The sequence below is a fragment of the Ahaetulla prasina genome, chromosome 1 (genome assembly GCF_028640845.1).
Source record: "Ahaetulla prasina isolate Xishuangbanna chromosome 1, ASM2864084v1, whole genome shotgun sequence".
Taxonomy (NCBI): Eukaryota; Metazoa; Chordata; class Lepidosauria; order Squamata; family Colubridae; genus Ahaetulla; species Ahaetulla prasina.
The window spans coordinates 173401959-173427269 of NC_080539.1; the positions used below are offsets into that span (position 1 = coordinate 173401959).

The 25311-nt window shown below is 35.0% G+C and overlaps 1 protein-coding gene across 7 annotated transcripts in view; it reads right to left on the reverse strand.

Annotated features, from left to right (window-relative positions):
• The window catches only part of KIF16B (kinesin family member 16B), a 158531-nt gene that overhangs the window by 42581 nt on the left and 90639 nt on the right, over window positions 1-25311 (reverse strand). For 3 of the 7 annotated variants that reach the window (XM_058181910.1, XM_058181891.1, XM_058181919.1), the window contains 8 exons: window positions 25156-25244; window positions 19771-19803; window positions 19484-19537; window positions 15484-16824; window positions 13127-13282; window positions 11715-11820; window positions 9417-9467; window positions 1798-8402 (listed from right to left, as the gene is read on the reverse strand). In XM_058181910.1, the coding sequence (XP_058037893.1) occupies window positions 6348-8402; window positions 9417-9467; window positions 11715-11820; window positions 13127-13282; window positions 15484-16824; window positions 19484-19537; window positions 19771-19803; window positions 25156-25244 (3885 nt within the window). In that variant the 3' untranslated portion in view covers window positions 1798-6347. The other 4 variants (XM_058181946.1, XM_058181929.1, XM_058181901.1 and 1 more) reach the window with 4 other exon arrangements.

The following is a 25311-nucleotide window of genomic DNA, read 5'->3' on the forward strand; positions in this document are numbered from 1 at the left end:
CATTAAGGCTCTTGGTATCTTGGAGGAAACTGCATTAATTTGGTAAGACTTCTTTCAAACAAACATGAATGAAATGATTTAAAGTATCCTGAAAGAATGACAAAGGCTGTGGACAAAATTAATTATTCTGAACCTATACTTATTTGTCCCCTGTTCCATTTTAATTAATATGCTAATTTTGTACATGTTATAACTCATTTTCTATTTTTCTGATCAAAAGTTGATGTTTGAAAGGCCTATCATCATTGTGAACGTCCAAGATTTCAAAACTTACAGAGTGTGTTATAGTTGGGTTTTCTCTGTGTTAATATTTCTTTTTAACAATCTTTCTGTTTGAATAAATATTTCTTTGGATTGTGTCTTTGAATAATGTGGATAGTCTGGAAACCTCTGACAAAGGAAAACAAATCTTTGTTCAACTCACAAGACTCAAGGCTCTTGCACCTTTCCAAGAGACATATAACTACTGATGATAAAGGTTAGGTAGCAGAAAGATTGAATGGGCTAAGTTTATATTAGAAGTTTTACAAAAAAAAAGTATGGCCCTTTTAATAAAGGCACTTTACTTTATGTTGAAAATAATAACAGATGTAAAAGGCCATTATCATTATAGTAATTAAGTGTTCAAAAAAAATAATTCCCTCGAGCTAATACTTATGTTCCTAATTTAGATACTATTGGTGCATTTTATAATTGTCTAAGCCATCTTCTCTTATTATCTTCCAATGTTTTGATAATTGGTGAGTATTTTAATCAAATTCTTGATCCAATTTTATGCAACATTCATATAAAATTAATATTCAGTTCAGTTTAACATTGAATGCGATGTGGCGACCCCAACCGTAAAATTATTTTTTTTAGGCAGCGATCTCAGCATGCCTCAGCAGCCTCAGAAGGGGAAAAAAGCGGCAAACTGTTTTTTTGAATTTATCGCACCTGAAGCCGTATTGGCTAGCGATCTGAACTGCTTGCGATTGCCTTGAGGACGGAGGCATTAAAGCGGTGACTCCTCCCCTATTAAGTTTATTGCGCCTGAAGCCAGATTAGGCTAGCGATTGGGAGTGATTGCAGCTGGCTTGAGAGAGAGACATCAGAGCAAAGATTTCTCTCTGGCTTCAGGCGCAATAAACTTAATAGGGGAGGAGTCGCCGCTTTAATGCCTCCGTCCTCAAGGCTTCAGGTGCGATAAATTCAAAAAAAGTTTGCCGCTTTTTTTCCCCTTCTGTGGCTGCTGAGGCATGCTGAGATCGCTGCCTAAAAAAAATAATTTTACGGTTGGGGTCGCCACATCATGGGGAATTGTATTAAAGGGGTCGCAGAACTATAAAGGTTGAGAACCACTGGCTTAGATAATACTAATTTGTTGGTACTGAAATGATTGCCTTTGGGGAACTGTCCTAGAAGGAGCCTTTAATTTTCCATATCTAAGTTTCTATCACGAATCTTCTTTCTTAGGTAAATTGAATGCCAGGTTTTGCCTTCATGTAAACTTGCCTTCATGAAACATGCTGGAATTGGTCTTTGTTACCAGTAATAAAATGGAGGTTACTTGATTCCAAATTCTTTGAAAATAATGAACTATTTATTTCTTTATACTCATTATTAGAAAAAGCAATAATGCAATATTTTGCCAAATATCAACCTTAATCATCTTTAATTAACATTCTGGGAAATGAAAGCTTGAAATTACCAAGATAATCCTTTTGTGGCAGAGTACAGCTATACAACTTCACCTCAGACCTGTTGGAAGATGCAGTGGAAATCTTGACCCCATGTCTGTAGGCTATCAGACTTTGGATGGAGAAAAACATGTTCATTCAACCCAAACAAGAGAGAGTGATTGTTGATGCATGGTGTCAGAGTATTTACAGTGTGACTACTCGTTTGAGATAACCAGGAACAAAATACAGAAAACAGAGGTTTTGTCATTACAAACAGTGGTTTATATACAAGACTTCTACATACATACACACACACACACAAGTGGTAGGCACATACCAGGCAATCAATCAATCTTCAACTCTACATGGAAAACTACAATGCAGATAGAACCCAACAAGGGGAGAGCTACATGAGGGGAGGGGGAGAGAGAAAGAGAGAGACGGAGGGGTGGGGAGGAGAGAGAGAGACACCCTCTAATAGCCTCCCTTATATAGACAGCTTCTTAAAGGGGCAATAACCCTGCTAACTCATCTTGATCCACAGCCTTACAGCGGCTGGTCAGCTTTAAATCATTACTCTGACACTCCTCCCAATTAAAGCTGAACAGATGAATGCTTTCACATATTCACGATGCTCTCTATTTCCATTATGTCCTTGCCTCCAGCTTCGATTCCTACTCTCATTGCTACACACGCTACTAATACCATTACTACTATAGCTGTTGGAACTACTCCTACGGTCATTATCTACTGCCTCTGTACACTCTGTCTCATTAATCTCCATTACATCCTGTTTACCATCTCTTGGCTGGATACCTTTACTTTCTCTTTCCACTAGCTCAGTTTCCTCAGTTTGGTTTCTCTGCCTGCCTGTCATTCTCTTTATCTTCAGCTTCGTCCATTAATCTCCTTGTTCCTTAGGTAATGGCCATGACCATATGGGGTTCATTATGAATACCATCTATTCTAACCCCACCAGCTTTGAACCACTCAGGAAGCAAACCTTTATTATACCCCTCAGGACACATGGAATGACTTGATTCCAGTGCTGTATCATTTCTGGCTCTTGATGGTCATGCTCCCTGAGAGGGAGGCAGCATGACCATGAAGTCCTCCTCCTAGACTCAAAGTTCATGCTTGAAGAGGAGAGAAATATCATGGCCAGGAGGGTTTTTGCATAACTTCAGGTGATGTACTAACTGCATCCTTATCTGAAACAGGATGGACTGAAGATGGTTGCTTATGCCCTCATAATCTCTTGTGATTCACTCTACAGCCTTTGAAGATTACCCAGAAACTTAAGCAAGTCCAGCATGCAGCAGTACACATAGTCAGTGGTCAGTCAAGGCACTGCCACATATCTCTATTGCACAAGCTGCACTGGTGACCATTAAATTTCCAGGTGTAATTCAAGATGTTGGTTGTTTCCTAAAAAGGTCTATTGGCTCTGGGCATTCTGGGGACTACTTTTTTTTTTCCCCAATAGTTTCAGTCATCCTACCAGCTGAGAATCCCCACATACCAGAAGGAATAAGGTGTTCCAATGGCAGGTTATAATTTCAATTATAGCCTCCTCTGAACAGCTTCCTTTTTGAAATTTATTTAGTTCCCACCTCACAGCCTTTCAGAACAGAAAAAAACATGGCTCTCCTAGAAGGTATTTGGGAATTAATTGTTATAACACAGTCCAATTAAACACAATTTCCCTACATTTTTCTCTTTAAGAACAAAGGAGTTCATGTTTCTCAGAGAATAAGATAATTATTGCATTTGTGTATACCTTCCCATCCCTATCATTTTTAAAACCTTTATATTTTTCCACTAGATCCAAATTAAGTATTTGTTACAACTTGAATTATTTTATGTATACTCTGACATAGTAACATCAATTCTTAGCACAAACACACTGGCAAGAATCTTCTTGAAGAGAAATCTCTGAATATTAATGGATTAGGGATGCATAGATCTCCAGTTCAATAAAATTCCATTTTTTTAAACAGAATTTTGCATTTTGGAGCTTGGTTTTATTAAATCATAATTCCACAGTTCCATTTGGCATGTGTGAACTCATGGTTAGTAACTGAACTTAAGACCTGTTCACTACTGCCAGTGTTCTGAATTTGATTGTTACAAGTATTGGTGCTTATATGCTGCAATTAATCAGTTTTCACTCAGAATCTGTTTTCACAAATTGTCTGATGGTGAATGTGGGGAGACACGATATATGGAGGATATATGGATGGGTTTGAAAGTGAGCTTTGGCTAGCATCCTTCTGATGAATGGGTAGAGTAAGGTCTAAATTAGAAAGTGGCCTAAGGACAGCTAACTGTTGGAAGTTAGCTAACAGGGAAGAAGGATTGAATCTCTGCATAGGTTTTCAGCAGTGAGCAATGGGGAGACTGTTGTATAGCACAAGGAAGATCTGTACAAACCACCTGTAATCAGACCATGTTTTGACAAGCACTTCCAGACATCAATTAATAGGATTAAATGACTGTCTACTCCTAGAGTCTTTAGGCAGTTTATAATAATCCAAAATAATAAAACAGTTAAAATCATAAAATATCACAGAGACCAAACTAACACAACCATGGCAGTAACAAACAGCCACAACAGGAGGCTTATAAACAAATTAACCGTAGACCTATCTTAAAGGCTTTCCTGAATCCCAGGAGAGAGGTTTCCATCTGTACCTCTGGATGGGATTGCTGTTCCAAAAGGTAGGGACCATGACAGAGAAAGCACACTTCCTCAGTCCCATGACAGCTTTTAATAGATGGGGCCTGGAGTTGTTAGCATCTTTGACCTATGGATATAGGTCAGTTGCACTAAATGCTTCAGAGCCCCTTTAGTACAAGAGAATGTAACTTTTTTTCCCCAAACAATAAATCTAAAATAAATAGTTGTTAAAATATATTTAGATGTTCAACAATAAAGGAAAGCATGGAATAACGGCCTGGAGTATCCAAGCATGAAAATCAGTAGGAAACCATTTCGGCATCTGATGTCAAATTTGTTTAAATTAAAAATTAATTGTAGAAATTAAAAATTAATTCAACAAAAAGAATATCGTATCTAGAGGACTTTTAACAGAGGCTCTTTACTCAAAATACAATATGGAAAGTGATCCTGTGCTACAGGAGCCTTTTTTGGACAGAAGTTACTTAAACATTAATTTTATTTTTGGTTTTCATTAATTAGCTAATTCTTTTAAATTATATTCCAGTAGGCAAAGTTGTAAAGGTGTAATTGATCTAAACAGATCAGTTATAAAAGTTTTTTCTGCTTTTCTTTTTTTTAATATGTAAAATAAGTGGAACTGAAGCAATATATATATGTATTAATTTCTTTTACTTAATTAAGATAGAAGATTAAAAGGAAGGTTGAGAATTGGAGGCAAAGGCTGTGCTGTTAATAGTCTTGCTGCATTATTACAGAAGTGAAAGCCAGCAGAATGTCAGGTTGCATTCTTGAAGCAATATCTAAACATAGGCAATCTTTAGTGTCCTTGGCTCTATCTCCTCTACATGCTATCTTATATTCCCCCTTTGTATTTAAACAAAGCCAAAATATCCCCCCAGCTCCCCAAGAATTTTGAACCATACTGTAACAATATATTCCCACTATAACTTCAACTTAGTAATTCCATTTTTAAAGGCTATTACAAATATTACAGTTTTTATGTACACTATAACAGGATAGCTTAAGAGCAAATTTAATAAGATAACCAGAGAATTTTGTTAAGAAGAAATTTCAAAGCGAGAAAGAGTGTCTGTATTGCTCTCTCTCTCTAGACTTAAAAGCTAACTACATTTTTCTGTCAAGACCCATCTATCCTATATACTTTTACATGTTTGTTTTTTAAAATTTTAAAATATACTACTGTTCAGTGAAATAATTATTAAGGCAGTCTCTAAACAATACACAGTAATTCACACTTAACAAGTGAAAAATGGGCTAAGTAGTCTTAATTTGCAGCATATATTCAGAATTCAGCCTTTATTTATGAAAAACTATACACTGATAGTTTCAAATAACTTGTAAAGCATAGAAAAAAGAATTCAAGTAATCAGAACAGACAATGATTTATTAGTAAAAGGAAATAAGGCAATAAATGTGGTAAGAAGGAGAAATGGTAGATTATATTCAAAGACAAGCAGCTGTCTTTAAGCTAAGTGTTTTTTGGCCAAGGACAGAGAACACATATTCATCTGGATCCATGACTAAACCATTTATTTATTGCTAGTTGAAGACTGATCTCCCTATTGCAGATGTATGGACATGTACCACAACTGATTGTCATCATAACTCAACCTTAAAGTCATGTCTGAATGGAAGTGTTCTAAATGCAAATTGTCTAAGATATATGCAATAAGGATGTGAGTCTAAATTTAGTTCCTATATTTTTAGCTAGAGAATTCTAGTCAACTTTTTGTCACACAACAAGCAAAAAGGTATAGAAGAGAAATGTGTTTCTTAATTAACCTAAAAAGAATCTGGTATTTAGCAACTGTGATCAGAAACATTTAAGGTATTATAAAACTATTTATAATTATTAAAAAAAACCTAATTACAAAAAGTTGAAATGCTGGTACAATTTTTCACCAAAAGACACAAAGACAAAACAGAAACATACTTGTTTTATGCATATTTTCCCTCCCTAAAGACTAGGTTGTATTTGAACTCTAAAGAGGACTTAATTGCCCTGTCAAATGCAACACTAGTCTAACAGCATCTTCATCTGAACTGAAAATTAGTCTCCAGATATCAGGTTGACTGCTAGGTTGATTGTGACAAAAGGATGAAACAGATTCCAACTGGGTATTTTCTTCTCCTTGAGAAGCACCCAGTAAACTACTGGCTGAACCAATCTTAGATGCTTTTGAAAATGCCAACTCGATTTTTCTTAGATTCTCTTTCTCCGGGACAATCACACATATGAGTTCACTTAAAGAGTGCAGCTGAATTTTGACACACTGTGACTGATTGTCTATGGAATGCAGCACTCTAGATATTAGGCAGAAGGCACTGTTTTCCTTTATAAGACCAATATGAGTATTAGTAAGGACCAGGGATCTGATGTCACCTTCTAATTTCACTGTTGTATAGAGCGCTACCTGAATGTCACCTAAAAAAGGTTTGTTGATGTCCATGTTTTCATGTAGTAAATAAAGCAGGTCAGCTAAGTCACTCTCAAAATTGCACGACAGGCACATGTTATTTTCTAAAATTAAGTTGGTGACTGCTGAAGTCCAATCAACAGAAAGTTTTAACAGATCATCATTTAAGAGTGGGTGATTTAAGCAAGCACGATCTAATGGAGATATCATAGTGCTAAGTATATCATGGCATATTCTTTGTGTAAAGTATTTGTTAAAGGTGAATAGTTTCATTACATTTTCTACATGGGGACCCAAAAGTGTAATGCTTTGTCCCGCATAACCAATTTGGATTTCTTTTAAAGTATTGATTGAGAAAACATGAAAAATAGCCAAAGAGTTCTGATTGCTTTCTAACTGATTGGTTGATGGAATAATGGCATATAAAACAGAATCATATAAAAGCAAGCAAGCAGGCTCTGGTCCAGATTTTTTATAGTTTCCCACTGCAATCCAGTATATTCCTTTTAATTCATTTATCTTGGCACAAATTTCTGGCAAGATAGAGGTCAAGTATTGTAGCAGTTCTTCCAAAGAATATTCTTGCAATTCCAGAAGATTGTTTGAAAAGTCCACAAATTTTTGCCTAAGCACCAGGCTACTAATCAATGTATCATTTCTGCAAAGGTTACTAGATTCTATAGCATGATCTACTGTATGCATATCAATTGAGATTTGTGATGATAAATAATTTGTGGTACTTTCTTTTCCTAAAGGCCTTCCTGGGCCAAGGCTTGCACTATTTACCTTCAAACCTAAACTCAGATTTAGTTGTACATCTTTAATAACTGGAAAGTTTTTGATAAATGATGCCAGTTGTGTGCATTTCTCATTTTTGTGATAGACACTGACTAGATCTCTGATCCATTTAGAAAACCAACCATTTCTAAATTCTTGACAAATGATACCACAGTAAGAATTACAGAATAAGTTAAATAGATGTCCCAGCCCATAATTCTGCTTTGATCCAATAAGTGATTCAGGTAGTTGTCTTTTGATTTCATTTGTTGCTTTTTCATCCAACGTCTGGTCTGAAATCGGCTGATTTATTTGAGAAATTATGTTACAATATTGTTGGAGAGACCAAAAATGGGACGCACCGGGCTGAACTTCAGAAGAAAATATGGACTCTGAAGCTGGCATGTGGTGGTAACTAAGTGAATCAAACTTTGTTTCTGTCTTCTTATGCTCCCAAAGATTACTGAGCAGACTTTTGTTTCTAGAATGAAAAAATGTTGATTTTTTCCCTAATAAATCAAACATTCCAGATCTATCAGAAAGTGATTTTGTGGGACTGTCCGAGCACATTCTCTTGCTTTTAATGTCTTTGGGTTGGTTCCAATCACATCCATCAGGATACCTCCATCTGACATACTCTTGTTCTATCTCATTTTCTTGATTTGTATTTCCTTGAGTCATGCCAAGATTCTGAATTGTCCTTGAAAAAGGATTAAATGTTCCTATGGTTTTGTCCTTTCTACTGATTCTTGATACCCTTGTGTCTTCTCCAGCCTGATTATATTTGCTGTCATCATTAGACAATGTCAGAAAGCCATGAAAGGACATCCAAGGCTCTCTTTTCTGTTTAAAATGTAAAAAAAAAGTGCTTTTGTATATTTAATAAGAAAGTTACTCAAATTTAAATTTCTAGATGTGGATTTTGTCATTTTATGCATGTTTGTGTTAAATAGCAAAAATCAAATTATGTTGAACAGGATCTGATTCAAAAAGCAAAGACATGATTCTTCTTTTCCATCATCTTGCATTTAGAACAGTATCCATTTCTTTGCTGTAGGATTACTCAACACCCTTAAATCAGCAACAGTCTTTCAACTGACCCTATGAATCAGGACGGTATCCTATCATTCCAAATTTTTTAAAATAATTAGGAAAATATTTTGGTAAATATTTACTCCATTTTCATTTGGAATAGGGCACATGAAATTCATTGTCAAGAAACTGATTATGTTTTGTTGTAAGGATGACTTATATCCAGCATTGTGCGAATATACTTTTGTTTGCACCATGAGACTTTTTCTTCGTCCTTTCCCACTGTAGCATGCTGAGCTCCATTCCACTCTGGAGATTTTGAAGGCAGGTGGGAAATTGCAAATCATTCCCTCCTCTGTTTAATAGATGTGCTGCTAGCAGAAAAAACATCTACAATACTGCACATAATATTTCTGCATTATGTTCTAAATCTGTTTTCTTGCTGAACTTGTCTTGCTTTCAGGTTCTAATCTCTTGATTAGAACAATGGCCTCTCTCAATCCATGGGTATAATTGGAATTTGGTAATTTTCTGTGCAGTATTGCTAGTTTGCAATTAGTTATTTCTACCAATAAACTTAGTTCCTACCTGAAAACATTTGAAAGGGATACTGTTGCAGCATCAATGTTAGTATATTATTACCACAATCACAACTACCCAAATCTTTACCATATTAGAAGATTTAACTTTAAGGCTTTTCTCACCGCCATTAATTTTGCTGGAATACAGAATTATAATTATGCTGTGAAATGTTAAGAAATTTAATTAGAGAGCATGCCATAATTTAATATTAGCACTTCTTCAAGCTGACAAGCTATAACTTACCTCATACTTCAACTTGCGTTGAACAGCACCATTGTGAAACTTCTCATTATCCTGAAAAGCAAAATGTCCTATTTTTAAAAAACGTTGCACAAAGGAAGATAACAAATAGCTCAGTTCACTTGTATATAAGCAATAAAAGGCAATTTTAACCTAAAATGGGCATGATAAAGTAGACTTAAAATATCTAGAATTAAACAGGAGAAAATATACTAGCTACCTAGTAATTGCAGTTTCTAACATTGAATAATTTGAATTACAATATGATCTGCCATATACAGATAGTACTTATGACTATTTGTTAAATGATCATTTGAAGTTACGATGGTGATGGAAAAAGTAATTTAGGACTGATTCTCGCACTTACAACTGTCAGAGCATCCCAACAGTTAAGGGATCCAAATTCGAGTGCTTGGCAACCAATATGCAGTTATGATATTTGCAGTACCGTAGAGTCACATGATTGCTATTTGCAACCTTCCCACAGGGGCACCAAAGTCAATGGGGAAAACCAGATTTGCTTAACAAGCAAATGATTAATTTTAATGACTGTGATTAATTTAACAATCACTCTGATTTATTTATTGACTACAGTAAAAAAAAGATTGTAAAATGAAGCATGACTCATTTTTCAATTACATTATTTAGCGACATAGGTTCTGCTCCTAACTCTGGTTGTAAGTCAAGGACTAACAGTATTCACTTATAAAATGTCTAGTAGGTCTCAAAAGTACAAAACAACACATAATTATTCCATTATATTTATAAGTTAAATATCTGACATCATCATAGGAAGTTCCTTTATTGCAGGGCTGTCAAACCTGCGGCCTGCGGGCCAGTTGTGTCATGCGTTGGCCATGCCCATGCCCAGTTTAGCGAAGGGGGGAAAAGTCACGATAACATCACGTGACACTGCCATGATGATGCGAGTTTGACATCCCAGCTTTATTGGCTTAACAGGAAGATGGAAATATATCCCAAGGCAATTACATATTTCAGTTTACTAGTCCTGACCTTCAGCGTGTGAAAAAGAAAACAGAAAAACTCTGTGTACCAAATGAGGTATGCAGGACTGCAAGTACACCACACATAGTCCTAATTCAGAAGCATGTGCGAATATATGTCTGCTTTAGCACAGTCCAATTTAGAGGAAGATACCCATAAATCCTGGCAATGATATGTGGGGGAGGGCATATAATTCAAAATAACAATTAACTAGTTAGTACATGTTGTGGGTGAAAGGAATCGGAAAGATCCAGGAAAATGAGTAATAACCTTCTAAATATTAAAACTGAATGCTTGTCATACATTCAGATTGGCAATAGGGTGGTAAACTCATCCCATTAGCCCATGTCCCATCTTACAATCATTAGGCCGCTCCATTGGTACTGCACTCCCAGATTAGGCATGCTCCTATTTTCTCAGTCTCATGCAATTTGTGCCCAGTGTTTTAGCAGTATATTTATTGCTAAGTATTGACGTTTAGCTATATATTCGCTAATATTATTTATGATCAAGCTTTTCCTGGCTGATATTAGAAGAGAAAGCTCACAGGTCAGTCATTCCTGGATATACCATTTCAATTACTACTCTATGTTCAGTGCAAAACCTAAGAAAGCTGTAAAGAGGCAATCTAGCAATTAAAAATTGTAAAATGCAAGAAGCAAGGTTCAATTTTCACATCTCTTTCTTCTGTCAATGTTCAGAATGGTCTTTGGAAGAAGGTGAGTGTAACTCACACAGCATATATACATATATATGTTGTTTTAGATTTTCAGAGATCAGGTAGCATAAACTATATTAGAATAGATTTTCAAGACCAAATTGAGAATAGGTAAGTAAGGGGCGTGCTTAAGAGCACAAAAGTGCCTACTGTTCCTGTCCTATTGTTCCCTTCATTATATCCAATTAATATAGTTGATGCATAATTTTAATTATATATATATATATATTTTCTTCAAGATATGCTGTTTTATCTATGACATTTGTGTATACTATTGTGACAAAAAGAAAATTAAAAAAAAAGTTCCCTGTTCAAACACACAAACACACAGACACCACACACAAAGTTTAATCTTCAGTATACTAAGTAAAAATCAAGAAATGATTTTAATATTTCTAAATTACATGGATTTTGATAGTATGAAGCATTACTGTTATTGTCATCATCAAGATTACATTATGTTCATCATCCACCGTGACAATATATGAAGGGTAATTTTGCTTTCTTACATTATGTTGGAAGACATCAAGTCTCTGAAGAAAACGAAGGAAGTGATTTTAAACGTTGTATTTTCTTACCCTTATACTTTCTGTAGACTGTAAGTGACTGATATTGTTTTCTCCAGAGCTGTACTGAATATTTTGAAGGCGTCTTTGAACTTCTTCTTCAATAAAGGTATTTATTCTAGAAATGTTAAACATCACAGATTAATAAGAAACAATTCATTAGGAAAGGATCTTTGGAACACTGCTATTCTGGTAATATAGACTACAGAACCAAAGAATCATTGCACTATTTATTTTCATAAACCAGATATTGAGCTCAATGGCTTTTGGTGTTTAGGGATAGGACATGACAATTGTAGTTTAATAACTAGCAGATTTATAGCATTAATATATTGCTACCTGCTTTCAATAGGCTATAAAACCCATGATGTCTCTAAAACTACAGCAAAAACAGCTTAAGCTTGTAAACAGCTTAAGTTTACAACAATTATTAATGGCACTCAGCAAAAAAAAATAAAAAATGGTAACAGTCAATTCCCCCAGTACGTTAACGCATACATTGAGAGCTGTCAATACCAACCCTCCATTAAAATTCAAAAGGGGATTTACTACTGCATTGTTTTCAACAGCAACAAGACTGCAGGCAGCACAGATTCCCACTGTGAGATTTACTCATTTATAATAAAAAAGAGACAGCATTATTTTATACTTGATAGAGAGGAGGAAGGGATATATATAGTACATGTGGATCATTTTTATAAAACAACTTCAAATGATGGAACAGTTTAGTTCTTTATTTATTGGGGATATTTCACGTGCCCTTGATTACATGGCAGTAAACCAAGTGTTCTCAAACTGTAGATTATGACCTGCTTGGGAGGCTGAATGTAATGTTGAGGCTGCAAATTTCTGGGTGACCATAGGGTTGAAAAGTGGGTGGACAGAGATCAATACTATTTGCAGAGCTCTGGATCTTGAGCAAGGAAGAAAGCAAGGAGAACAAATGACAACAGGAAAGGGAGACACGGTTGGGTTACATTTGTCCAGGAGATTTTATTTAGAATAAAAAATAAAGATGGCGCCAGAGTCACCCAAAACATTAAACCCAAGCAAATAATGCGTGCAAGTAGGTTGTTTGTCCTGTTATATGAATGTTGCCAAGGAGAAAAATCAGTGCCTGTAGCATTAGGGGGTTACAAAATCCCCTATAGTGACCAGGCAGGCAGAGTCGTATTTCCCAAGTGTTGAAGAAAAAAAAGACGATCAGAAAATTGTATAAGTTCCTGGGCACAATTTCAGATGTTTCAGCTCAAATCCAGTTCAAAATTTTCTTCGGAAAACATCTCAAATTTTTAAAACCAATCAGCCACGCCATATTATTGTGTTTATAAGCCTTCTAGAAATAGTATTTTAATAATCTAAACATACTTTAGAATTAAATGTAGTTACAAATCTGTTTAAAGTGCAAAACTGGATATACTTACCTGTCATCAACCAATGGCATAAAAGACTGAGATTTTGAAATGTTAGAAGGGGAACTACTATGAGTCAGCCTCTCTTCTACAGCTCCAGGAAATCCCTTGTCAACTCTATCACCTTCATATATCTTCTGTTTTAACTGCTGTATTTGCAAGTCCAAACTGTCAAGAAAATTCCACACATATTCTTTAAGATTCTTCAACACAGTAGGATTTTTCAAACTTAGCTATGAAATTAGGGGGTTATATAAGCATAAATAAAATGAGTAGGAAAGATGCCACCAGGCAAAACGACATTGCCTATAAAATGCTTATACTGCCTTAAGCAGATCATTTTTTTGGCATTATTTTAGTGTATTGTTTCAAAGCATGTTTCAGTATAAATTGACAAAAACAAGATACAAATAGATTAGAATATTACCAGATGAGGACATTTCTTCACTATATAAATATATTAACAAAAAGAGGTTTTTAAACTGTTCAAATATCAAATAATTATTTGTCAACAGGAAACTACACTGGGATGTGAATATATTAGTTACACTAATAATCAGTAGCAACTTTCAAAGGAAATATCTTAGGTTGTTAAAGAGTTATCTGTGAGACTCAGATCATTAGTAACATCCGTCAAATTTGCTTTATTTTAGAACTTAAATCATGATTTCAATCATTTTACAGGAACTGGCAAAAGTCAAATTACGGTATTTAAATTACAGCAGATGTAATTTAAAATGTTGTTTAAAGTATTTCAACTACTGAGGAATGTGAATGTTTTTAAGTATACCTGAAAGTCTATTGTCAATTGATACCTCATTGAAATCTACCATAAAATTGTATTTTATGTATTGTTAAATTAAAAAAAAAACAAGATTGTTTGGTTTGGAGTTCTAGCTTTCAGGATTTTTCAAACTTAGCTATGAAATTAGGGGGTTATATAAGCATAAATAAAATGAGTAGGAAAGATGCCACCAGGCAAAACGACATTGCCTATAAAATGCTTATACTGCCTTAAGCAGATCATTTTTTTGGCATTATTTTAGTGTATTGTTTCAAAGCATGTTTAAGTATAAATTGACAAAAACAAGATACAAATAGAATATTACCAGATGAGGACATTTCTTCACTATATAAATATATTAACAAAAAGAGGTTTTTAAACTGTTCAAATATCAAATAATTATTTGTCAACAGGAAACTACACTGGGATGTGAATATATTAGTTACACTAATGATCAGTAGCAACTTTCAAAGGAAATATCTTAGGTCGTTAAAGAGTTATCTGTGAGACTCAGATCATTAGTAACATCCGTCAAATTTGCTTTATTTTAGAACTTAAATCATGATTTCAATCATTTTACAGGAACTGGCAAAAGTCAAATTACGGTATTTAAATTACAGCAGATGTAATTTAAAATGTTGTTTAAAGTATTTCAACTACTGAGGAATGTGAATGTTTTTAAGTATACCTGAAAGTCTATTGTCAATTGATACCTCATTGAAATCTACCATAAAATTGTATTTTATGTATTGTTAAATTAAAAAAAACACAAGATTGTTTGGTTTGGAGTTCTAGCTTTCAGGATTTTCAATATTTTTCTCAAATATATACTATCTCATATTTGCAACAGTGCAAAACAAAATAACTTGCATACCTTACTGCATATGACACACACGCATAATCATTTAAAACTGCATTAAAATATAGTAAGGAATTTTTATTAATACAAAACTTTTTTTGAATTTGGCTTTTTCAGTTCCATCAAGCTACCAAAGGATATTTGCAAGAATGTGCTTTCTACAGAAATGATTATATTCATTATTCAGGTATGTATATTCAGCCTCAAAGATAAAGATGGGATCACTCATTCTTTTCTGTAGAATAGCCACATTTACATAAATCATTTTCCACATAAGTCCACATTTCCTTAAAGTTCTCAAAATATGAATAGATTTTGTTCTATATTATTTTGGGGCTTTAGATATTTCCCCAAAAGGATAGGGAAAAAAACCCTCATCAAAAGAACTTAATGATTTTGTGAACAAAGGAGAAGCCAAGAAACTGAATTTAAAATGTTTGAGGGCAAAACTGTACACAATCTTGGAAATATTATTATATTTAACGTGTTTGATCTTAAAATATAAATGGGGTGAGACGGACTTTTCTTCCTTGGATGCAGTTACATAGGAAGCAATACTGCATTGCTTTATTGACCCAAAAATCTCTGGAGAAGTAAGACAATTACAATAAAATCAGGATATTTCCATTGACATTGCAGCACCAAAACTATTTTCAATGAAAATAGAGGGAATGTCAATATGTGCTTGTAATGTAATACGTTCAGGGCAAAATTGATCCTTCTTACTTTTCTCGGTCTTGTTCCAGGGCTTTTTGCTGGGCCTCCACTGTTGCTTGCAAGCCTGCCTGTTCCCTACAACTGTTGTTCAAAGTTGCAAGTTTCTGCTTTTGCTCCTCAATTTCTAGGGTAGAATGGCGCAGTAAAGCAGAGTGCCGCCTTTCCAACTTAGCCACTGCTTGTTCCAGTGCCTCCCGCTGCTGTTTTTGTCTTGATTCGAGAATTTCTTTCTCTTTTTTCCAAACCTTTTCTTCTTGACGAGCTATGTTGGCCGTGAATTCAAATGTTTCTTGAAGCTGCTGCAGCTCACTGGCACTAGCTCTGTATTGGGCAAGCTGTTCTTCTTTTTCTTCCATTTCTTTTTCCACTTCATAAAGTGTATTGTCCAAGCTTTGCAAGCCTCTGTCTAAAACTTCAGAAGCTCTTTGTTTTTCTTCCAGCAAAGCTGGTAAGTGATTATTGATGAGATACAGAAGTTGTCGTTCCTTATGGTGCAACCTATATTCACACGATCTTATTTTGTTACATTCTTCCACAGCTAAAGCAGTATCTGGTGTGTTTTTGTCAAAATTTAAATGCTCTGTGTGTACCTGTTTTAAATGATCCAGATTTTCTTGTTCTTCGATCATCTGTTTTTCTAGATGATTTCTTTCTTGCACCAAATCTCCCTCTAAATTAGTCAATTGTTCTAGCTGTTTTCTCTTAAAATCCATGAAGTTACATTGTACCTTTTCTAACTCTTCACAATCCTCCTCTGCTTCAGATCTGGCTTCTTTGACTCGCAAGAGAGATTCTCTGATGTCTTCCAGGTTCTTCTTCTCTTCTTCAACTCGTTGCAGATCTCCTCTTTTTAGCAGCTGTATCATGATTTGTTTGTCTCTAAGCTGTTCTTCTAGATTTGCCACCAACAATGCCTGTTCTCTTTCCTGAGCTTCCAATCTCTTTTTCTCCACTTCTAATTTTAAATACTGTTCTTCTTTTTCCTTTTTAAGCTTTTCCAGTTCATGAAAGATCTGCATTTTCTCTGCTTTTTCATTTTGATTAAGCTCTTGTAATCGCTGAAGTTCTTCTTTAACGCTACCAAAAATTTCTTCTTCTTGCTTCTTTTTCTGAAGCTCTATTTCCTGCTGTTCCCGTAATCTCTCCTCTTCAAATTTTTCCTTTTCTGCCAATAAATCTTTCATCCTGTTTTCTATGTGAAAGCTTCTCTTCTTAAGATTCTCCTCTTGTTTTCGGATTTCCAGCTGAACTATTTCAGTTTCTTTACGTTGTGATTCTACTTCTTGTTGCATTCTTTCTAATTCAGCCTTGTTAGTTTTTTGTTTCTCCTCCATTTCTTCTATGAGTTTCCTAAAATGTTTTAATGAAAGAGATTTTATTTATCTAAAGATATACCTAATGACTGTTACCTAAAAATATAACATTGACATATTTCAAGAATTAAATTGAAGAATTATATTTCTTATATATTATATTATATTGAGAAACAACCCTTGATGATTAAAACAACAATACATTTCATCTTTGACTTTAGATAAGGTGGCACTTCCATGGACTGAGCTAGGACACAATTTGGGGGGCCTCTTGGACTCATGGCTCCTGCTTGAAGAGCAGGTAGTAGCTGAGAATATGGGGGGCCTTTCCACAAATTCATCCAGTGCATCAACTGTATCCTTTCCTGGACTGGGAGGCCTTGCTCATAGTTATTCATACCTCGATCACCTCCCATTTGGATTTCTGCAGCGCATTTGGGGCTGCCCTTGAAGATCACCCGGAAACTATAACTGGTCTAAATGCAGCAGCATGTACAATGATGGGTGCTCTTAGATTTGTCCATGTAACACCTATGGGGTGAGAGCTGTACCAGCTTCCAGTTTCTTTTGGGGATGCAATTCAAGATGCTAGTTATCATCTTTAAAGCCCTATATGCTACAAGGCTATGTTATCTGCAGGACAGTCTTTCCACAGGGATATCTACCTGTCCTGCCAGGTCAGATAGGCAGGCACCTCCTAGTACTACAGACATCTTATGCGAGGTAGGAAGCGTGCCTTTCTCATGGCAGCCCCTGCATTCGTCCCCCTGAAGTTTGGCAGGTCTTTACCACCCTAGCCTTCCATAAAGCTCTGAAGAAGTGGGATGAGGTGACTTCATATTGGAAGCTTGACTTAGTTTTTGTTTTTAATATGATTGATTTTTACTCTTAATATGGTTTTATATAGTTTTAATTTTTGATTGGGAGCCACCCAGAATTTGTTGTAAGATGGATGGCTATATAAATGTTTAAAATAAATAATTTCTATATAACATTCTACATATAAATGTAGAAAATGCCAGAATACTTATGACATATTTAAAAACCTTTATTATGAATGTTCAGGAAAATATGCATAGGGCAATGTTTTGTTTTATCAGCAGAAACATTCCTATGTAGAATTTAATTTAGAATGCTTTCAATATTCTCTATACTGCCTTCTCTTTCCATGATTTTGATCCAAATAAAGTCTCCCCCAAACAGAGTTCATGTTCTGGTGATTTTACAAATATCTCTGGGTTGGTGGGGATTGGTTTTTTTTTTTTTTGGCAATAAAATTACAATGATTTGCCATTATTGTGTTTGTCCACAGCCTTCTTTTTCAACTTTCTAATTTAGCCTAGAATACTGTTTGCTGTTGTTGTTGTGTACACCAAATTTTTGGATTACATAGAAAGCACACCCTTGATTTTTTTTAAAAATATCCCTGGAAAAAAAGGGTGTGAGGCTTGTGGGAGATCTTTGCATGATCAGTGACATTTGGAAGAGAGATCAACATCTGCAAGTTAACAGTTACAATGTATACATGTGTAAAAGGAGTGGGCTTGGATCACACTTCCATGGCTGACACTGTAGATTTTGATACTATTCCATGACTGAATAATTCAGTCTTGTGTGTTTTTAAATAAATATCAAATATATTAAAATATATGGGATACAAAATTATGGGAATGAAAGTTACATATCTCTGAAGCAATATTTTCTGTAGATTTAATCTCTATTATGTAATTATGTTCTCATAATTGATTTTCTATTGCAATCGTAGAAATAACATTGTCCTAATGGAATTATGTTGTCTTTGTTCTTCATGAAAGATAGTTAAAATTTTCTTGTGCTCAAAGAGCAAAATAGCAAATGTATTACAACTCAATTAAATAAAAATAAAATGGTGGAAGGAAGTCCAGAAAAGTAATAGAATTACAGGCTTCGCAAGTCAAAGCCTTCTCACAGCCATTATAATCAAACAAAATTTAGCGATCCTTCTGAAGATTTCTATAAACTGTCTGTTACCAAAATTAGAGTAGTGTACTCATTGCACCAAACCAGTGGTGAGTTTCAAATTTTTTACTACCGGTTCTATGGGTGTGGCTTGGTGGGCATAGCTTAGTGGATGTGGCAGGAGAAGGATACTGTAAATCTCCATTCCCTCTCGATCAGCTGGGACTCCGGAGGCAGAGAATAGATGGGGGCGGGGACAGTCAAAGGTAGTATTTACCGGTTCTCTGAACTACTCAAAATTTCCGCTACCAGTTCTCCAGAACTGGTCAGAACCTGCTGAAACCCACCTCTGGACCAAACATAACATGAGGTTAAAGAGTACACAAATAAATCTAATGTTTGAAAAAAAGGACAGTCCAATAATATATGCAAAATGGTCCGAATTGTTCCATCTGGACAAGAGCCAAGGTAATCTTGTGTATTAGACTTCATCTCTAAACCACTGATGATAAGAGATTAAGTGGCTTTAGAAATCTGTTCCTATGATTATTACAAAGCTCAAATAAAATCAAATTGAATTGCAACATAAATGCCATTAGACCTTTCTAAAAGAAAACTGTTAGGAAGTTAATAATACAGAGTGAAATCTGCTTGTTGTAACCCCAAAGCTTTATCATTAAAATATTCTAGCAAAATCAAAAATTCTCTTGTCACTTATCAACAATATAAATTTACAAAGACATATTAACATAAGTTACCTTTTACTTTCTAATTTTTCTAGTTCTTCTCTTTGTTGTCTCTCAAATTCTAATCTGTTGTTTCAAAAAGGAAAGAGCTACATTATTTTTGAAAGATAATGTTGATGAATTATTAGAACTGCATGTCTATAATTTAATATGTTCAACAAAATGAGTTTTATGTACAATCTAATTTGTAGCCAAGTTAGAGGAACATTAAACATGAGAGAAGAATGATCAGCATTGGTTCTACATGTTAGATCCATGCAAGTAAAGCACTCAATATAAAGAATTTAATTTTTTTCTACCTTAAAAAGACTGGTCCTTTTATAGGGAAAAGGCTGCCAGAAGATGTGGAGAGAAATAAAGTACAGTAATCAATTAAGCGAAAAGAAAAACAGCAGTAACACCTATAAAACAGAAATGTTTCATAGATAGATAAAAAGAAAATATGAAGGACATTATTAATAAAATACTAGCTATTATATTTAGAAACCCATTGCAAAAGATTCAGATTTCCCAACTTTCAGGTGCAATTTTCCAGGGGAAATTGCAAGCAACAAACAGTTAAGATACAATTTATATATATATTGGAAATTTAGTACATAGAAGATGGATTTTTTCTGTAAATCAGGAACAGATACATGCAACTAATACTTCTACTTTTAGTGCATTTGTGTTATACATGATCACTTTATTAGATCTCAACTCAGTTGGAATTTTGATAGAATTGTGAATCAAAGATGAAGAAAAATTGTACATGCACATAAAAAGATGGGAAAAGAATTTATATTTAAAAACTATCTTTATAGATATGCAATCATTTTATTAGAATTTAGATTATATTATTCATATCATAGTTCACTTGTTGAAAATATGAATACTTAAAAGTCAAAATATACTTCATTCGGAAATAAATATATAATTGCTAGCTGAATATTTTAAAATATGCTTAATTTTTACTTCTAATATCCTCAAACTCCTGAGAGCCTTCCATTTTTAATGTGTTGAGTCTTGAGTGCCTACAGAGTATATCTAGAGAGAAAGATATCATCTATGGCCCATGTTCCTTGGAGGATCAAAATACCAACCAAGCTAATATATTCCAGAAAAGAGATATCTGTGTTCTTCACTTTCCTGCCAGGTATGTGCCAAAAAACAATGGAGATTGAGCCATCATCATAGGAGGGTTGGTGTCCAATACCTCCATTGATGATCTGGTTAGCCTCATATGGTCTTCAATTTCAGCAGATGAGGGTGTTTCAGAACATTGCTTTACAGAAACAGAAACCCAAGAGAGACATGAGCTCATAGAGGAACTGGCTGTGTTGATCGTTTGATGCATATTAAGACTGTGCAATTGTCACTATAAAACGTAGTATCTCTGTGACTATGTTGGGGCTATGTGCAAGTATGGGCCTTGGCCATTTGTTTCAACTTAAGCCACATAATGTGTTAATCCTCAGGGTCACATGAGTAGTGCTCCTGGTTCCTGTAGTCTGCAACTTTTCCTCTGGAAATCCATTCTGACTCCCACACCATTCAAAGGGTGTTCATCCCAAATTGTATAGCTAAAAGTCTTTTCAGTGACCTTGAGGACACAGATAAATCGCCAAGTGCTTCAATGACCCTCTAAAAGGATGCAAATGACCAGCTGTCTGCAAATAATATAAATCCTTCCATTCCCCATTATTCTGTCAGAGCTGCAGAAGCTTCTTGGATGAGAAGTGAAACAGCTTCAAAGAAAAAAACCAGATAGTCCAGTTGTCTCCTAAAAAAGCACCTTTGGGACTCTCTTTCAATTCCACTCCCAATTTTTTTTAGATTCCTCTGAACAGGTGTTATTATCACATTACTAGACTATTATCCACATTTTTCAGGCCTCACCACAGGGGTGAAATGCTCCAGATTCGGACCAGATAGGCCGATCCGATAGCAATGGCGGCAGCTGGTTTGGAGAATCGGTAGCAAAAATCCCTGCCCCCTGCCCCCGCCCATGCCCACCCAATTGCCCGCTTGTCGCTTCTTTTAAAAAAATGCTTTTAAAAGGTAAAAAAAGAGGCTCTGATGATCACAGCTGAGCTGCGCGATCGTCAGATCTTATTTTTTTTTACTTTTAAAAGCATTTTTTACAACCTATTCGGCCAAATAGGTTGTAAAAAATGCTTTTAAAAGATAAAAAAAAAACTTTGACATCACAGCTGAGCTGCCTGATCATCAGAGCCTTTTTAACTTTTAAAAGCATTTTTTACAACCTATTTGGCCGAATAGGTTGTAAAAAAATGCTTTTAAAAGTAAAAAAAATAAGATCGCACGCCACAGCTGATTACCCCCCCACGCGCTGTTCTGCTTACCTCGTGCCTCCTTTTGGTGTGTGCTACATGTGCCCATGCACGCACCTCACATCTGGTGCATGATGCACACTGTGCATGCGTGCATGCATCACGCACGCACAGCCAGCAAACCGGTAGTAAACCGGTTCAGATTTCACTACTGCCTCACCATCTAGAGTTTCCTAAATTAATTCTAGCCTCCTTCGTATAAGATGCAAACCTTGGTTTGACACAGGTTGCCATAAAGCAAAAAAAAATGTCCTTCTTACTGCAGTGCTTACCTTTCTGATGGACAATTGATTAGGTTCCTTCTGATGACTCAGAGAGCATAAGAAATTTTATAAATCACTTAAGAAAGAAGCAGTAAGGAGGGATAAGGGGGAGACTACTGAGATCACCATGTGAGAAGGTTTTGGTTAAAATCTTATGGGACTTTAAGATCGAAACAGACATGCACCTTGTTCACAGCCTGCTGGATAGAATAGAATAGAATAGAATAGAATAGAATAGAATAGAATAGAATAGAATAGAATAGAATAGAATAGAATAGAATAGAATAGAATAGAATAGAATTTTATTGGCCAAGTGTGATTGGACACACAAGGAATTTGTCTTGGTGCATACACTCTCAGTGTAGTTCTTCTTTGTCAAAAAGAAGAAAGACTGCTTCATTGATATTGCTATACTGTGTGATGCTAGGATTGAGGAAAAACAAGTGGAAAAAATTTAGTAGAAAAAGTATTGGGACTTGCAGATCAAAGTAAAACACTTATAGAAAAAGAAATCTATTGTTATACCACTTGTGATTAGAGCCCTTGGAATAATACCTAAAAGATTCCCTCCATAACAGGAATTATCAAATTTATTGGACCTGAACATCTGAATTTTGCAAAACAAACAAACAAACAAACAAAAACCCCTCATCCTACACAGAGTTGCCTAGATGCTACCTTAATAAATCTTATGTTCTGAAGCATGAACCTGATGAAGCATTATTAAGTTTCTACCAGTCTTTGAGTATAAATCTAACTGCAGATTACCGCACATAACAACAAAAACAACAACACAGGACTTTATCTTCTACACTATGGAATAGATACAGACAACATTAATTTTCAGGAGGAAAGTTGTGGAAAGATGGAACAAGATTCTGAATACATCTAATAAGCCTCATTTGCTGAATCTGAAATACTTTCTATCAGCCGATTCTTCTTCTTCTAAAGAAAATTATTCCTGTCATGACACCCACAGAGCATGAATGAATGGCAATCACCTCTGTAACAGCCCACCACCACCACCTTATGGAATACTCTCTTCTTTTAGAACTTTGTGCAACTTCCAATTTGCTACAGTTGCACAAACAGGTTAAAGCTGTTTTATGTTAATGTGCTTCAAATTCCAAATGATTGACTGTGTCTATCCATCTGGGGTTTTATCTTTGCTTGCTATGGTTCTTTTTTGGTAATTACATTTACTTATCCATTGTTACGCTTTTGGTTTTTTTCTTTTTTTAATGTTTTTCTCCCCCGCCACTCGAAGCCTTTGGAATTGGGACAGGTTATAAATATTGTAAAATAAATAAAGATTTGCCACACTTTAAAATGTTAGTTGATTTCTTGGCAATAATTGTTTCTGCACCTTAACTTATGCTTCAGTTGAAAATCAAATATTAGGAAATAATCCAATTTTTCAATGTCTCTGGCAACAAACATAATAAGCCTTACAGGAAAAAGCTCCAGGGAAACCTCGAGTTTTTCCCCCCCCACAAGATTTTCCAGATTTTTATTGGGCCATCACACTTAGAAACTTAAAGCTGATTAATGCCTGTTAATGACTGCAGCTACATAAGGGTCAGAGAAAAAAGGATTTCAAGTGCAAACAATGAGAGACAAACTATGCCCAGGCCTGGCTGGTTGTGTGCTTCCCAGAAATCATCTATGGCCGCTCTTGAAGAAAGAATGCTGAAGTAGACAGACTTTGGTCTGACACTGAGGGGCCATTTTTCTTGGGAGCAAATTACCTGTCATATTAAATGACTGCATTTAATATGTCTTTTGCTGTGGTGGTGGTTTAATTAAATAGCAAATCTACTCTCAAGCAAACTGCAACTCTGGGAAACGTAAGTGAACTTCAAGAACTTATATGCCTACCCCCACCTCCTGCCCACCAAAGGTGGCAAAAATACAGAGAGTGAATATAGAACATTTTTTACAAGCTAAAAGAATAAGCAACTTGGAGGCTAGAGAGCAAAATTTGACATTTTATTGAATGCCTTATTCCCCACTACCACCATTTGAAGTGACAGATATATCTGCTCTGCACAGCGGAGATCGAAAACACATTAAGCAGAAGTAAATTACAGACATAGCTGCATTAAGTTAAAAGTAGACTGTATTAGGTTAAAAGAAGTAGGCTGTAATACTAACTAGATTACTGAGATACAAGCAGTAGCTTTGAAAAAGAACCCTACCTATGAAAGTGCAAATAGTTAAGAGTTGTAAGCTATTTTTTTTTCACCCAGAAGAGGGAAGAGATATTTCCGGTCACCTGACCTGTGCAAGAAACAAATATTATCAGGAGAAATTGTTCTAACCATCTATGTAGTGGTCTAAAGTTCATACATGAAACAAGGGAATCCTTTTAACGATTGCAATTGCTATTTTGCAGTTATACTTCAACCTGGATCACAGTAAATGTTGCACAGCTTTACACTAATACAGTTACATACAATTACAATTAATACAATCAACTGCACAGAATTTTAAAAATATTATCATTTTAAATAAACCATATATTTATGTATTTCTTTATAATCATATTTTAAAAATCCCGCATTTTCCTTTTCCTTTTAGATTTTACATCTTCAAACTTTTGGGGCCACTTCTTAATATAAGATTATTATTCAAAGTATTTTGGTTGGGAGATACCTACAACGTCCTAAAAACAAAGATTAAATTTATTTATAATTCGGAGTAAAATGATAGTAGTCTGTTAGTACTCATATTGAATAAGATGCTCACAATTTGACCATAGTTCTTAGCATAACGAAGGGATATAATAGTTTTTAGAGTCTCTAAACAAATATAGGCCATTAGCCATGCCTTTTGGCCTCCTCAAGTGATCTCTGGATTGAAAAGGCAGATTTTAAAGGTGCTCAGCTCATTCAAGCTGTAGAAAGACAGTTCTGCTGTTAGAATATTTATCAAGCAGATTTTCTTCTACCTGATTTTCACATTTCTCCATTTTCTCTTAACAATTAATATTAATACATATTATTTGCATACTTGTAGGATAATTAAAAATAATTATATGTTCAAATAATGATATCAGCCATAAAAAAGTATTTGAGAAAAAACCCACCCTGGATTATACAGCATAACTGTTGAAAGGTTTTCACAAGATTTTGAAAGATCTGACATGGATAAACTGAAGGAAGAAAGCAATCCACTCTGTTAAAGACAACAGAAAAGTTAATGGTTATTTGACTGATTGATCAATTATATGCCATCAAATTGG